Source organism: Rhinopithecus roxellana, chromosome 13 (genome assembly GCF_007565055.1).
Source record: "Rhinopithecus roxellana isolate Shanxi Qingling chromosome 13, ASM756505v1, whole genome shotgun sequence".
NCBI lineage: Eukaryota > Metazoa > Chordata > Mammalia > Primates > Cercopithecidae > Rhinopithecus > Rhinopithecus roxellana.
The window spans coordinates 125,124,429-125,141,686 of record NC_044561.1 but is presented as its reverse complement, the minus strand read 5'-3'; the positions used below and the strand labels follow the sequence as shown (position 1 = coordinate 125,141,686).

General features: G+C 47.2%; 1 protein-coding gene across 1 annotated transcript; it reads left to right on the top strand.

The window, feature by feature from the left end:
* Positions 1–7,131: 7,131 nt before the first annotated feature.
* Positions 7,132–16,935, top strand: FAM210B (family with sequence similarity 210 member B). The gene is made up of 3 exons (XM_010356695.2): positions 7,132–7,408; positions 13,331–13,506; positions 14,334–16,935. The coding sequence occupies exons 1-3, from the start codon at positions 7,223–7,225 to the stop codon at positions 14,548–14,550; spliced, it is 579 nt and encodes a 192-aa protein (XP_010354997.1). The 5' UTR covers positions 7,132–7,222; the 3' UTR covers positions 14,551–16,935.
* The last annotated feature ends 323 nt before the right edge of the window (positions 16,936–17,258 follow it).

The following is a 17,258-nucleotide window of genomic DNA, read 5'->3' as shown; positions in this document are numbered from 1 at the left end:
GCCCAGAAAAATAAAAATAAAAAAGTTAGCAGCTTGAAATGGCATTTATAATCTCAGCTTCCGGGAGTCAGGAATCCAGGCATGGCTTAACTGGGTGCCTGTGGCCCCGGGTCTCTCACAGGGTTGCAATCAAGATGTTGGCCAGGACTGTGGTTATCTCAAGGCTTAGATGGTTGAGGGGAGGATTAATCTGATTAGCAGCTCACCTGAAGCGGCTAGCAGGCCCCAGGTCCTTGTAGGCTATTGCCCAGAAGCTGCCTTCTGTTCCTTGCCACATGGGGCTCTCCATGGGGCAGATCATGGGCAAGAGAGCCAAAGGGGGTGCCCAAGACCGGAGCCACAATCTTTTGTAACCTCATCACAGAAGTGGCATTCCATCACTTTTTCTGTATTTTATTTATCAGATGCAAAGATCTAGGTCCAGCCTTGACCCAAGAGAAGGAGATTACGCAGGTACGTGAACACCAGGAGCTGGGAGTCACCGGCTTTAGGTTGCCTGCCAAAGAGCTCTGCTGGGCACTGGATCTGGCATTAACCTTGAGTGGGTGAGAGTCAACGGTCCCCCTTTGGACACCACTGAGAGTCCATCTGAGAGTTCAAGCCAAGCCAGACTCCCTGACCTCCTGGTGCTGATTGTCTGACTTGGGAAAATTATTTTCTCTAATGAAGTTTTCATGTTCCTTCTGTAAGAAAGAAAGTTCATTACCACTCTCAGCCTTTGCTCAGTTGCATTTGTGACATGGTGCTAATTTTCTTTGATGACATATTATTCTCTCACTGCCATGCAAGTGTGCTTCTCATTGGTAAAATGCTGTCACCTCATTACTTGGCCGTTAGAGGGTTTTAAAAATGGCTTTCTAGAAATTATATTTCAGTTCTCATTTCAAGTAAAAACAAGCTTAAGCATGAGACTTCAGCGGTGCTATTTTCATATGCTTCTTTTGCCTTTCACCTCTAAAAGGCTTCCCAAGCGAGCTACATGTACTGCCTACACCCAAGTTTCCATCAGTAGTGCTTTATTTCCTCCTTACTTCACCTTCCTCTCTGAGTCTGTGTTAGATCAGATGCTGGCAGCTGCAGAAATCTCATAGTATTTTCCTACATTTTTTTTGAGGATGACACATAAAAGACCAAGAGCCACGTGGATAACACACTTCCAGATATAGACAAAATAAGATACACACAAAATTACAGGATATAGTTCTCAACCACCACAGCAATAGTTCTTAACCACCACAGACGTTGATCACACATCAATTACAGATCAATAACGGATGCCCACTACAGGGTGCAAAGAGATAAAATGGCACATGTGGGTGTCACGGGCATGAAGTCTGATTCACCAGCTCCGTGGTATATGAGTGGTCAGGATTTTTTTTTTAATTAAATCACAATCATCTAATCTATAATGGCCAAAAATTCCATCCCTGTACCATGTACCACCCTCCATGGGTCAAGCAAAGATGTTGGGGTTTCATGCTGGACAGAAGATTCTAGAATGATTCTGTCTGGACTCTACACCAGTAATGGTGGCCCCAAGGGGTGATTTGAGATGTGGGGGAGCTGATAGGTGTCTATTTTGTTATTACATGTATCTTAAATACACACATATGTTTTATACTATTTGTTTTTTTAAAACTGCATCATGAAATGTTAAAATTTTAAGATCAGTTACTATTTCAAAACCTATTATCCCATCTAGGTCCTCAGAGTCCCGCCACTGTGCCCCTCAGCAGGTGCCCACACACATGCATGCACACACTACACACACACGTGCCCCTGCACACTCCCGAAGATTCAGCTCTGAGTAGTGAATAAGCCACTTCCCACCACTGTCCCTGCCTTAAACTAGAGGAACCTGCCCCCTCCTGCTGCTCCTGCTTCTTACTCCCCAAAGGCACTGCTCTCTCTGGCTTTCTCCTTCCAAAAGATCTGGAGTATTCTCCTCAATTTGCTTAAATTTCTGCAAAAGATAGCAAGAGGGACCGTCTTTAAGCAACTTCTGCTTTTAGATCCAGAACACAAAGAAGCTCAAAACTGAAAACTTAGACAATATAAAAGACTAGGTCAGGCACAGTGGCTCACCCCTGTAATCCCAGCACTTTGGGAGGCTAAGGCGGGCAGATCACCTGAAGCCAGGAGTTTGAGACCAGCCTGGCTAACAGGGTGAAAGCCCGTCTCTACCAAAAATACAAGAATTGGCTGGACGTGGTAGCATGTGCCTGTAATTCCAGCTATTCAGGAGGCTGAGGCACGAGAATCACTTGAATCTGGGAGATGGAGGTTGCAGTAAGCCAAGATGGTACCACTGCACCCCAGCATGGGTGACAGAAGGAGACCCTGTCTCAAAAACCAGAGACTAAATTATTACATAACATATAAGGCTTTTTCATGGCATGTGTCAGTATAAGTCTTAGAATTGACAAGAAAAAACTTCACAAGTACACAAAGTATTTCAGCAGAAATTTCACAGAAAAATAAATCCAAATGGCCAAGAAATATACAAAAAGATTAATGAACATAAGTAATCAAGTGTAATAGAATAACTTTGCCCCAACAAAAGATGCGCACGTCCTAATCCACAGAAACTGTGAATGTGTCACGTTACGAGGCAAAGGAAGGAAGGTTGCAGATGGAACCCTGTGACCTTCAAAAAGGTCCTTTTGGCCTGATACAGTGTCATCACTCCTGTAATTCCAGCACTTTAGGAAGTCAAGGCAGAAGGATCGCTTGAGGCCAAGAGTTTGAGACCAGTCTGGGCAATATAACACCCATCTGTATAAAAACTAAAAAAATTAGCAGGATATGGTGGCATGCGCCTATAGTTCCAGCTATTCAGGAGGCTGAAGCAGGAGGATTGCTTGAGCCGGGGTGGTTGAGGTTGCAGTGAGCCATGATCGTGCCACTGCGCTCTAGCCTGGGCAACAAAACAAGACTCCATCTCAAAAAAAAAAAAAAAAATAGAAGGACACTGTTAAATAGGCAGTAAAAATCATCATGACAACTCAAGGGAGAAAGATTACGAAAAGAAGAAAACAGCTTCATATTTTAATACCTTAAAAGGCACTTCTTGCCTGCTTTTTTAATTATTATTTTTTATTTTACTATTTTATTTTATTTTGAGACAGGGTCTCACTGTTGTCCAGGCTGGAGTGCAGGGGTGTGATCATAGTTCACTGCAACCTCTTCTCCTGGGCTCAAGCAATCCTTCCACATCAGCCTCCGGAGTAGCTGTCACTGTAGGTGCTGTCACCCCTGAGGCAGCAAGCACAACCCCTCCTCTTCCTTTTCCTCCTCAGCCAACTCAGTGAAAAGATGATGAGGACGAAGACCTTTTTTTTTTTTTTTTTCTTAAGATGGAGTTTTGCTCTTGTTGCCTAGGCTGGAGTGCAGTGGTGAAATCTCAGCTCACTACAACATCCACCTCTCAGGTTCAAGCGGTCCTCCTGCCTCAGCTTCCCGAGTAGCTGGGATTACAGGCATGCACCACCACACTTGGCGAATTTTTTTTGTATTTTCAGTAGAGACCAAGTTTTGCCATGTTGGCCAAGCTGGTCTCGAACTCCTGACCTCAAGTGATCAGCCTGCCTTGGTCTTCCAAAGAGCTGGGATTATAGGTGTGAGCCACCGCGCCCGGCCTTACATGGCTTCCTTTAATGTCAGATTCTCAAGTTAAGAACATAAAAGTTGGTCCTACATTTCTCTGCTGAAGACACCATTTAGAGTCAGGATAGACACTCTTGGCCAGGCGCAGTGGCTCATGCCTGTAAGTCCAGCACTTTGTTAGGCCGAGGTGGGAGGATCACCTGAGGCCGGGAGTTTGAGACCAGCTTGGCCAACATGGTGAAACTCCATCTCTACTAAAAATACAAAAATTAGCCAGGCGTGGTGGTATACTCCTGAGGTCCCAGCTACTCAGAAGGCTGAGGCAGAAGGATCACTTGAGCTTGGGAGGCAGAGGCTGCAGTGAGCTGAGATCACACCACTGCACTCCAGTCCGGGTAAACAGAGCAAGATTTCGTCTCAAAAAAAAAAAAAAAAAAAAAAAAAAAAAAAAAAAACCTCTCATTTGCTGTACTCTGCAACATTTATGGGATGAAATTTTGCCATTTCTTCAAATTTACAAATACACATATCTTCTCACTAAGCAATTTCACTTTGAGGAATGTATTACATAGGTATACTTAGACAAGGCAAATGACAGAACTACCCGCTGGTTCATCACAGCATGGTTTATGATCACAAGGACTGGAAAATACCCTAAATACCCTAATTGTCCACCCACAAGGGATTGGTTAAATGCATTACAGCACCCTGGAATACACTGCAATGCTAAGCAGATTTTTTTAAGCATATGGAAGATTTTTGTGTACAGATTCAGAAAACTCTAAACTATATTGGAAGCGAAAAAGTCCAGGTGAAGAACACTGTGTATACTATGCCCCACTTGGGTAAAAATCGCGATGAAAACCGTTTGTGGGAATTTGCCTGCACACGTGTAAAATTCTCTAGAAGGATATGCACAAGCAACTGGTAACAGTGTTTGCCTCTAGGGAGAAAAAATAGGGAGAACTGGTCACTGGGATAGGAAGGAAACTTGTCATTGTGTAGACTTTTTGTACCTTTAAAAATCTGAACCATGAGAATACATTATCTATTCATGAAAATGGAGAAATTAAAATAAATATAGCTCATGCATGAGCTGCTGCTCTAAAGAGACAAAGAGAGTTGACACCATAAGAAAAAAACAAAACTGTCACAAGTTCAGGCAGACAGCAGCTCCAATACATTTTGTTAAGAGGAAAAGTTTCTTCACTTTTAGAAGAAAAAAATAACCTAAAGTCTATAATTACAGTATTATATTTACTGTCAAATTTAAAGGGAAAAACAAAATTATCTTTTTCTCTTCTCTAATAAGTGTAGAGCATGAATCACAAACTCAACTGCCCTTTAAACTCAGGCAGGTAACTTAAATGAATGAAGAAGGCCTGGTGACAAGAAAATCGTGGGCACTTTGGGAGGCTGAGGCAGGGCAGATCACGAGGTCAGGAGATCGAGACCATCCTGGCTAACATGGTAAAACCCCGTCTCTACTAAAAACACAAAAAATTAGCCAGATGTGGTGGCGGGCGCCTGTAGTCCCAGCTACTCAGGAGGCTGAGGCAGGAGACTGGCGTGAACCCGGGAGGCAGAGCTTGCAGTGAGCCAAGACTGCACTCCAGCCTGGGCAACAGAGCAAGACGCTAGTCTAAAAAGAAAAAGAAAATGATGGGAACCATGAGGAACTTGAGATCAGATGCCATCTGGAGGTGGCACTGTCACCGGGTGACAGAGGAGCTTCAGGCAAGCTGTTTCTACAACATCACAGCTAACGTGTGTGCCCTCTCTGTGCACCAGGCACTAAGCGAAGCCCTTTCCAAGAACTGTGTCAAAGAATTATCTCAACAATCCCATGGGGGAAAACTATTATCTTCTTCATTTTACACATGAAAAGACCAAGGCTCAGAGAGGCTGAGTCACTAGTTCCAAATCACACAGCTGGACTGATAGGGCCAACCTGACAATCTGCACCTGTAAGCACTCTCCCCCAACTTCTTTCAGGCACTTAAACAGAAGGACTCCCATCCAGGGGCACTTTAGGACCTCCCTCCAACAGACCCTGTTATTTTCACAGCTATAACTCCATCTTATGTAATAAACATTTTTAAATGCACATATACTTAATATCATTTCTTTGCCTGTGTAAGAGCTTGGTTGAGTTGAATTGCAGTTGACTAACAGAATGTTACATCTTTTGTAAAATCTATTTATTTTTCTTTTTCTAGAGAGACAGGGTCTCGCTCTGTTGCCCAGGCTGAAGTGCATTAGCATAATCTTGACTCCCTGAAACCTGGACCTCCTGGGCTCAAGCAATTATGCGTCAGCCTCCCGAGTAGTTGGGACTACAGGTGCGTGCCACCACACCGGCTAATTTATTTTTATTTTTGTAGTGACGGGGTTTTTCTATGTTGCTCAGGCTGGTCTTGAACTCCTGAGCTCAAGTGATCCTCCCACCTCAGCCTCCCAACGGGCTTGGATTATATGAGCCACTCCGCCCAGCCGGAACATCTTTATTGAAGTATAATTTACATAGCATAAAATTCATCCATTTTAAGTGTACTGTCCCACGAATTTTAGTTACACAGCTGCCACCATCCCCACAATCTGGGTTTAGGATCCTTCCCTCACCCGCAACACGTTCCTCCCGCTCCTTGGCAGTCAATCTCATTTCCCACTCCCAGCCCTAGACCACCACGGATCTGTTTTAGGTCTCTGTGATTTTGCCTATTCTGGGCACTTCGTGTAGGTGGAATCCTCCAATGAGTGACTTTTGTGCCTAGATTTTTTCAGTTGGCATAAGAGCTTTGAGATTCATTTATGTTACGCATGTATCAGTAGTCTGTTCCTTTTAATTGCTGCAAAGCGTTCCATTGAAGGCTTGTGCCACAGTGTGTCCCAGTTTATGGACATCCCTAATTGTTGACTAATATCTATAAGATCTCTACAAACGTTGGTGTCTTCACATTTTAGTCTTTGAGTGTTGAGCCTTTGTTTCTCTTGAGAAGCTACCGAGGAGTGGAGTTGCTGGGTTATATGGTTAGTGTATGTCTAACTTTTTAAGAAACTGCCACACCATCTTTCGCTTTACATTCACGCCAACAATCTATGAGGGTCATTTAGAGGACTTTTTATTAAACATGTACTAATGTCAATTCTCATATTTATTTTCTTCTTTGGAGCTAACACGTAAACATATCTATAATCTTTTTCAGGTTTCACGCATTTCTGCAGGGAGGAAAGCTCATAAGCCACGGCCCTATGCCCACCTTTGTGCCCTCAGAATAAGGAAACCCGCCAACTACGCTCCGCAGTTAGAAAGCCCAAGACCCTGCAAAGACCTGCACCCGCCCCCAAAGGGGCGGGCCTGGTGAGCGGAGAGGAGGCGGGGCGCGCTCCTTCAGCCCCGCCCACCAGCCCTGGACTCCCTCTCCCTAGGAGGGGAGCCAGTGGGTGAGCCAAGGGAATGTGCACACGCCTCTTCAGCCCCGCCCACCGCGCGCGCGGCGGCGCCCCTGACGGGCGGGGCCGGGGAGGGCCCTCGCTGGGTCAGCTCCGCCCACCCGCCCCGGCCTCAGCCAGCTTCCCCAGTCAGCGGCTCCCGGGCCGCGCCTAGCTGCGCGCCATGGCCGGGTTGCTGGCGTTGCTGGTCCCGGCAGGCAGGATGGGCGCCCGGGTCCGGCCTCGCGCCACCTGGCTCCTGGGCGCCACCGCCCCCTGCGCCCCGCCGCCCCTGGCCCTGGCCCTGCTCCCGCCCAGGCCAGACGCCCGGCTGCTCCACACGGCGCGCGGGGGCTGCCGCGGCCGCCAGGTAAGCACCCCACCCCGACCCTGATCCCGGGGGATGTCCAGGTCCCCAGACGTCCGCAGGGCCGCGCCCGGGGCCGGCCGCCTCCGCCAAGGACAGCCTTTGCACTTGTAGCTGCCCGAGACCGAGCTCTTGCAGGGTCCCCGAAACCCCAAATCCCTACAAGCCAAGGAAGCATTCCTCCTAGTTGACAGCCAGAGAAACTGCGGCTCGGGAAGGTATGGCGCTCTACGCAAGGTCGCTCAGTCTTTGGCCGAGCCCCGGGTCTGCAGAGCCTCAGCCAGGCTGGGGCGCAGCCGACTGAGTTGCAGATGGGCCTGGACTTGGTCTGAACTTCCTCACGTTGCCCGCGGGGTTGTTGTCCAGGCCTTCTGGCTGGGTCTGGCTGCGTCTCGCTGTGTTTGGAACACCTCCCGACGCTCGCCGCTCCTCCCTTTTGATCTAACTGGAAGAGCAGGCGTCCCCAGGGAAGCCGCGGGCAAGGAACCCACAGTGCAGTTTGTTATGTTTCATTTCTGTCACCTTCCATGGGTGCTAAGTGAAAACTGGTTTTCATTCAGAGCAGTCATACCAGCTTTCCTGTCAAGAAATCTATCACTTTCTTCCAAGTAGGTCTTTTTAAATAAAAATAGTAGTAAATAATGAAGTCTGGCGGTCCAGGAATGGCAAACCCATACGCGCGGAGCGGGCGTCTAGCCCGGAGCGCGTCCGGCCTCGCAGCCTAGAGCCTCTTTGTTTGCGTGGGTGCAGACAGGGCCCTCCATTCACCACCAGGTGACCTCAGACCGAGCCCTGAAGGCTTTTGAGCTTGTTTTCTGACCTTTTAGAGGCCCCAAAATAGCGCCTTCCCAGCAAGAGTTTGGAAGACAACTCCACGAGCTGGTGCAGGCCTCAGCGTAGTGCGGCCGGCCCAGCGAGCATCTCCTGACCATTCCCTAGCTTTTCAGTGAGGAGCGGGTGGGGACTGGACCCAGGCTTTCACCAGGCCTCCTGCCCAGATCGGCTTCCTTGCCTTCTCCAGTCCGACAGGTGGCACACAGGTCTTGGGAATCCTCTCCAGAGGGACACCTTCTGCACACAGCGTGCCACCTCCTGGTGATTCTTCAGGGCCCAGCCCAGCTGTTCCTTCCTCCAGGAAGCCCTCTCTAACCACCTGTGAGGCCTCGGATGCCTCCACTGGGCCTCCTTCCACCCCATGGCTGTGGGTCTTCTCTGCACTCATCTGGAATGGCCTCTTGTCCTGCTTGTCTGTCAGCCACATTGACCTTGTCCCCAGCTCAGGCCCTGGCACTGGAGCGGCGTGTGTGTATACAGTGGCGAAGAGTTGACCGCAGACTCCCTGGGTTCCTCTCTCTACTCGCTTGTGTGACCTTGATCAAATTCCTTTCTCTCTGTCTCAGTCCCCTCATGTGTAAAACGGGATGTTAATAATTCAGACTTCATAGAATATGAATGTAAAATGAGATATGTTCATACCTGGCATCTGGTGTGTCCTAAATTAAGGTTAGAAATGGTTATAATTGCAGTAAATATATATGGTCACAAGGCCCCCGTGAGCTGTCCTCATTTCTTCTGCACCATGGTAAAATTGGCAGAATCCAAGTGGGATCAGAACTCAAAGGAGATTAGGACAAAAGATAACTCATCTGCCTGAGAAAATGCGTCCCCAGCAGGGCCTGGGAGCCGTGCAGGGAGGGTCTGAGCTTGGCCAGAGCCCAGCACCTCCCCTGTGGGCTGTTCTGGCCACCCTCGTTGGGAGGTAGGCGCGCGCTGCCCAGCTGGGATCTCCAAATTTGCCAGGTGTTTAATTAAGAGCCAAAGAGGCCCACCCACCTCTGCCTTGGCAGGGGGTCTCTATAAGAGGGGTAGGGAAAGCCACAGAAGAGACCCGCCTTTTTGTCTTAACGTGATTCCATGTCCTGTAAACCGCCTAGCAGCCCCGCCTGCCTGTGCCACTTACCCCTTCCGGGGAGGTAGGGGAACTCAGGGAGACGACTTCCTCTCCCAGAGCCCCAGTGTCCTTTTGTCTCCATCAGTTCTGCTTCCAGTGCCACCTTTTCAGGGACACCTTCCCCCATGGCCTTATTTAAACTTGCAACATTCCTCCTACTCCCTGTCTCCCCCGTGATTGGTGTTTCTCTATGGCACTTGTCACAAGTAGCAGCCCTGGTATTTTACTTTTCTGTTTATTGTCCCTGCCTTCCCATAAGACCATAAGCTCATTGAGGATGGGGTTTTGTCAGTTTTTTCCATTGCTCTGTCCCCTACACTTAGAACAGTGCCTGGCACAGAGGGGACACTCATGAATCCACAAGAAGTAACACAGCATGGTTGTTCAGAGCAAAGGCCTTGGACCCAGACTCAGTGAGTTTGGATCCCAGCTCTGACAGTAATCCCTGTGTGATCCTTGGTAAATTACTCAACCTCTCTGGGCTTCTCAGATCCTCTTCTGTTAAGTGGGATTGACAGTAGTAAAGGTTGTTGTGAGGATTATATGCATTAATGTTTCCTTTTTTTAAAATTAGAGACAAGGCCGGGCGCGGTGGCTCACTCCTGTAATCCCAGCACTTTGGGAGGCCAAGGCGGGTGGATCACCTGAGTTCAGGGGCTCATGACCAGCCTGGCTAACATAGTGAAACTCTGTCTCTACTAAAAATCCACATATTAGCCAGGCATGGTGGCATGTGCCTCTAGTCCCAGCTACTCGGGAGGCTGAGGCAGGAGAATCGCTTGAACCTGGGAGGCTGAGGTTGCAGTGAGCCAAGGTCGTATCACTCCACTCCAGCCTGGGCAACAGAGCAAGAATCTGTCTCAAAAATATAAAGTAATAAAAGATATGTTGGCCAGGTTGGTCTTGAACTCCTGGCCTCAAGCAATCCTCCTACACCTCAGCTTCCCAAAGTGTTAGGATTACAAGCATGAGCCACCGCGCTCAGCCAATAGTTTCAAAGTACTCAGAACAGTGCCCAGTACAAAATATACACAATATGGTGTTTATTAGTAATATGATTTATCAAGTGAAAGAAAACAGGTGTCACTCCAAACACTGGGATCGACTTGGCAAGGTCCTTGGCTCATTCTTTAAACCTTCCTACCCCTTCTCTATTACAGGTTTTTGTACTTTAAAAAATGTTGAGGAGAGGCAGAAGGGGCATCTCACACACACACTCTCACACACACACTCACACACACACTCACATGCGCATGCACGTTGAGTCCAGACAGAAGATGTGTCACGTCGTCCTGTGCATTCAGTACAGTGTCTAACACATCCCAGGTACTTAAGGCAATGTTTCACGAAGAAATGAATGTCTAAAAATTTTCCATTGCCTGCAAGTCACACCCTCGTAAATTCTTTTATTTTAGCTTCTTTAGTCTCCCCAAAGATTAGGAAGAAAACTGCATGGCTCACAGTGCTTACAGATGGGTGTTTTTACCAAAACAAAAGGAAGAAAATTGTCCAGTAACCGGGTGTTCTCTAGAATGTCAGAAGCCAGCCGTGGTGCCAGCTAACCCAAGATTGTCCCTGTGTCCGAATGTCTTGCCCCTACTGCAGTCTTGCAGTAGATGCTGCTCATTCTATAGTTGGAATCCTGGCTGCCTTTTTATTTTTATTTTTTGGCCAAAAGGCCTTTTGCCACAATAAAGACCACAAAGAAAAGGGCCCTCACAGAGACAGCTGCACTCGGTCCAGTGAATGGACAGAGTGGGGCCAGGTGTCAAGGGCATGGGTGTTTGGCCCTGCGAGGGGCTGCAGGTGGCCTCCTATCAGTCCCCACCGCCTGGCTGCTCCCCCCTCTGCAGCCTCCCTCAGCAGCTGGAGGAGGGTGAGGGCTTGTTTATCAGGGAGAACCGATGCTGTCCACAGCCATCCTGGCCGGGGGTGGCAGGGCTAGTCAGAAGGCTTCGAGGAAACGGGAGGTCACATAAGCTGGCCAATGAAAGAGGGGCTGATGACATCTTCCTTCCTCCCCTCCAGAGCCTGGATGTTCTGGAAAAGTGTCTTCCTTTGAGAATGGTCATTCTGGCAGGACAGGAAAGGGGAGCCTGCTGAGTACCACAGAGGCTGAGGCCTGGTGGTCACCAGCCCAGTCACCAGTCCATGCTGCCAGTTAGCCGTCCCTCCCTTCTGAGCCTCAGTCATCCATCTGCCAAAACAGAAGCGACAGAGTTTCCCAGGTCATGAGGCAGTGAGGGATTTATGAAGTGACACCTTTGAAGTGTAAGCTCAGCGCCTGGCTCAGCGGAAAGGACCTGTCTGTCATCAGGACACTGAGGGTTTTCCTCAAATGTTCTAAAACATCTTATGCCTCTAAAAATAACAGGGTAAAAGTGGGTCAGCTGCAGAGCCCGTAACAAGAGCTGACTTACAGCCAGGTGCTCGTCACCTGCCGGGACCAGCCTCAGGACTGTCCTTAGAGAAGTCTTTTGATTAAAGTGCTCTCTTACTGAGAAGTGGTTTTTTCCCTCCCCTAATCTGGGTGGTGTTGGGATTTTTGTGTCTCCCACACATTCCAGGCTTGGTGGGTGCTCAATAACTGTTAACAGATGTCCCATGCAATCCATGAGTTCTGTGCAAGTCCTGGTAGAGTACTGTGCAAGAATCACCCCCACTTTGTGTGTTTCAGATGTCAGGTGTAAATCTTGATCGTAGGAGTAAATCTGCCATCGCTTTTGCTGCATTAATTTTGTGCACACCGTCCTTTTGTGGTGGCATATAACATGGTTGTCACATGTGCAGGCTGTGGACTTGGAGGGCTGGGCTCTAATCTTGGTGACTTCAGGCTGGTGATCTCACCTCACCAAGCCTATGTTGCTCCTTTGTAAAGTGAGAAAAGCAGTAGTATCTATCTCTGAAGGTTGGCGTGAGGATGGAAGGAGAAAGTGTCGGAGGACCGCCTGGCTCAGAGAAAATGCTTGATAAAGGATCATTGTCCCCAAGCTTGTGAGCCCTGGTGTTTTAGTTACTATTGCTGCTGTGACAGATGAGCACACACCTGGTGGCTTAAAACAATCCACATTTATTATCTTACAGTTCTGGAGGCCAGCAGTCCAAAATGGGTCTTAATGCACTAAAGTCAAGGTCTCAGCAGAGCTGGGTCCTTCTGGAGGCTCGAACCCATGTCCTGCCTTTTCTAGCTTCAAGCCGCTTGCATTCCTTGGCTCATGGCCCTTGCCTCCATAAGCCAGTAGCAGCGCATCTTCGGATCTCTCACTCTGCTTCTGTCCTCACAACCCCCTCCCCGACACTGAGTTTCCTGCCTCCCTCTTTTCTCTTATAAGGACCCTTGTGATGACATTGGTAATAATGTAGCCCAGGTAATCCGGGATCATCTCCCTATCTCAAGACCCTTAATCACATCTGCAAAGTCCTTCTGCCATGTAAGGTGACATATTCACAGATCCTGGGATTGGGACATCTTTGGAGCCATCGTTCTGCCAGCCATACCTAGTTCCAGGCTTGCATTGCACTTGGTGATTAAGTTGGCTCAAACTCGGCTCACTGAGTAAGACAGGGGTAACTGATCCACGCCTGTAATCCCAGCACTTTGGGAGGCTGAGGTGGGTGGATCACGAGGTCAGGAGATCGAGACCAACCTGGCTAACACCGTGAAACCCCAGCTCTACTAAAAATACAAAAAATTAGCTGGGTGTGGTGGTGTGCGCCTGTAATCCCAGCTACTTGGGAATCTGAGGCAAAAGAATCCCATGAACCAGGGAGGCGGAGGTTGCAGTGAGCCACAGTTGCGCCACTGCACTCCAACCTGGATGACAGAGCGAGACTCCATCTCAAAAAAAAAAGGAAAGGGGTAACTGATCTCTCATCCAGCAGGAAAGAGTATAACATTGCATGCGTGTATAAAAGCCAGTAATGACTGCCCATGCCTACCCTAAAGCATCACGTCTTCTCTGATTTGTACACAGGATCCCAGCCAGGCCACAGAGACAACAGGCAGCAGCGTCAGTTGCACAGAGGAGAAAAAGCAAAGCAAGTCACAGCAACTGAAAAAGATTTTTCAAGAGTATGGCACTGTCGGCGTGTCGCTGCACATTGGAATCTCATTAATCTCCTTGGGCATATTTTACATGGTTGTGTCAAGGTAAGATTTTTGACAGTAATTAATACTTGTTTTTTACCGTCATGTAAGATTCTATGTGAATAAGAACATGTTTGCTAAGACTTTTTTTTAAAGACAGGGTCTCACTCTGCTGCCCAGGCTGGAGTGCAGTGGCACGATCATAGCTCACTGCAGTCTTGACCTCCCTGGACTCAAGTGATCCTCCCACCTCAGCCTCCCAAGTAGCTGAGACTACAGGCATGCACCACTGCACCCAGCTGATTTTATGGAGTTTTGTTGTTGTTGTTGTTGTTTTCCAAGACGGAGTCTCGCTCTGTTGCCAGGCTGGAATGCAGTGGCACTATCTATCTTAGCTCACTGCAAGCTCTGCCTCCTGGGGTCAAGTGATTCTCCTGCCTCAGCCTCCCAAGTAGCTGGAACTACAGTTGCACACCACCAAGCCCAGCTGATTTTTGTCTTTTTAGTATAGCCAGGGTTTCACTATATTGGTCAGGATGGTCTCAATCTTTTGATCTCATGATCCACGCCCCCTGGCCACCCAAAGTGCTGGGATTACAGGCATGAGCCACTGCGCCAGGCCGATTTTATGTTTTTTGTTGTTGTTGAGACAAGGGTCTTGCTATGTTGCCCAGACTGGTCTTGAACTCCTGAGCTCAAGTGATCCTCCCATCTCGGCCTCCCAAAGTGCTAGGATTACAGGCCTGAGCCACTGCACCTGGACGCTAAGACTTTTATTCATTCAGCTACTTCGTTACATTTTTTAAAATACTGTAAATCTTATAATCAAACCAATTTCTTCGTTTAATCCTTTGCTGTAACAATTGTTTTCTTTGCTTCTTCCCCCCTAGTGGTGTGGACATGTCTGCAGTCCTGCTGAAACTCGGATTTAAAGAGTCCCTGGTACAGTCAAAAATGGCAGCAGGCACAAGTACCTTTGTGGTGGCCTATGCAATCCACAAGCTGTTTGCGCCAGTGAGAATCAGCATGACGCTAGTCTCTGTGCCCTTGATTGTCAGATATTTTCGAAAAGTGGGATTCTTTAAACCTCCAGCTGCAAAACCTTAATGAACTCTTCAGTCGTACACACTGAAAACCTATTTCTTCTAAATTACACAATTTGGACTGGTTTTAGGGTTATAGGGTTTCTTTTGGAGAGGTAGGGGGCTAATTGCTATGTTCTCATGGATAAACTTTGCCAGCAAAAATCAGGCTTTTGAACAATTTTAATTTTTTGCCTCATAAATTTTGTGAATGCTATTCATTATAGGGCTTGTATATATAATCTAAAATGTCAGCAAGACATCACAGATGGGTTAACATCTCAAAACAAAATAGCCTACAAATGTTCCTTGTGGGAGATTTTGGCGAGGGTCTGTCTGTAAAAGCTCCAGGGGGTTAATCTTGGCTCAGTTTCCTAAAAAGCAATGATTAATTTAACTGGCTTTTAAATATCCCCTTCCGCTGATATTTGTTGTCAGCTGCCTACAGTTTAATATGCAGTGTTCTGCAAAACAGCTGCCAGTGCTACGATTAATGAAGCAAAACTTAATATGTAATCACAATCTAAATTAGCATCAATACTTTGACATTCATTCTATTTGTTTTTGGGGGAAGAAGAGTATTTCTGGTGTGTTTCATTGATCCCCAAACACCTTCCAATCTGGACATGATGGGGCTGATTCCAGATGGTTTTTCTGAAATTTCATTAAAGTAGGTCGGCATCATTTGTCTCTATTTAGGTAAAATATGAAAACTCTGCCCAGTAGCAGGGGCATCACTTGGTTCCTGATGCCCATGTTCCAGAGGAATTTGGATACCACACAGAAACAGCTAAGACAATCTTAGCTTTTCTTAGACAATCTTTATCTCAAACTTCAGACATTCCAGAATTGTCATGATGTTTACACTGTCTTATTGAGTTAAAAATCCTGTTCAAGAAAAAAAAAACATTTTGTATCACTTCCTAAAAAGGAATATTCGTGGCACTTGTCACAAATGGAAGGCAACTATGAGACTATGCAACCCAGGGAGGGGCTTGTATTACACGGCAGGTGTACTTAGTCTACTGAGCCAGCTTTACCCAATGAAGGGCATGTATGTTAGAGAGATTAGCTAAGAGTAGAAATTCAAGCATAGAGGCGGTGGTTTACGCCTGTAATCCCAGCACTTTGGGAGGTCGAGGCAGGCGGGTCACTTGAGGCCAGGAGTTCGAGACCAGCCTGACCAACATGGTGAAACCCCATCTCTACTATAAATACAAAAGTTAGTCGGGCATGGTGGCACATGCCTGTAGTCCTAGCTACTGGGGAGGCTGAGGCAGAATGGCTTGAACCCAGGAGGTGGAGGTTGCAGTGAGCCAACATCACAGCACTGCACTCCAGCCTGGGCGACAGAGGAAGACTCTGTCTCCAAAACAAAGAAAGAAATCCAAGCGTAGATCCAAACTGAGACACTGGGACTTCCTCCTTATACTAGTCAGGAGCAGGCGATTGAAGTAATTCTGTCCTGTGGGGTTCGGCATCATGCACGTTCCCCCTGGGCCGTTCTCTGATGCAGGGCACTTGCTCCACACTCTGGGAACCCAGATTAACCAGTCTGCCCTGTCACATAGTTGAAGGAGTTGCATTTATCTTTCTGGCTCCCAATTCCTTTACATTTGTTGCAGAACTTCCACAAGGCTAAATAAAATTACATTTGTGACCATCAGAGAACTGAAGGAACTATTAACTGGCTGTCCTGGTTTTGCTGAGATCAGGCTGTTGACAGTTCCTGGTTGGCCCACACCTACCCATGTCAGTTATCTCCACTAACATTTCCAAGAATCTTTGTAGGACAGTTTCTCCACCTGCAAGGTCTTTCAAGTAGAACTCTTCTTTCCTGTAATGCAATTAGCCCGTTGCCAAAAGGTTTTACTGTCTTAAAGCCGGAACTGTCTTTCTGAGATCTAATTCCAAGGACTTCTCCACAGCTAAGTGAGATGCCTCACACCAGTATTAGATGATTCTTTGGACAGAACAGAGCATTTTCATCTTGTGTTTAAAGCAATTTGTTGGCTTCGGCTCCTCACCACTTTCTATACTAGTCTCCCATTCACGTCCCTAGTAATACCTATGCAAAAAAAAAAAAAAAAAATGAAAAAGCTGATGATGAAACCTACAGGTTTAAGGGCTTAAATCTCATACTTTGTGTTAGGAGTAACAGGAGTGTGCTGAGAGGGCAAGCAATAAAACAAGTCATACCAAAAAGCCACATTGCTCTCTCCTAAGCCCCAACCCCACTCCACTCCTGTGGCCGGTGGTCCAAACAGAAAATAACTGGAGAAGACGAGGAGGTCAAAGGATCAGGGAACTAAGCATTATGTGAATTCACCAGCAAGATGTACAGAACACTTGTGTTTACATTGTTTTTATGGAACTAGCAGAATAAAAATGATCTATTTTAAAAATGAAAGCCATTGTTTCTTTATCTGACAAACTGAGCAGCTTAAATTCTGTGAAACATCTTTATGAACTTTTTAATATTCCTTCTGGTAAGCCATGGTTGATGAAGTGGCACTGTGACCAGTGTATTAATGTGCTACTCCAATGAGCTTTTTCTTTGCTTGTGTGGGATTGTCTGCGGAAACGTCCCAAGTCTCACTGGTAACACTGGGGAAGTTAGTCACGTGGTAGTAACTATAGCTTGGGAGGGTGGCACAAGAACTATTTGGGAATGTCAAAGTCAGTTCAGCTCAAGACTGAACCAGAAGCTCCTTTGTCCCAAGAGGGCTGGCA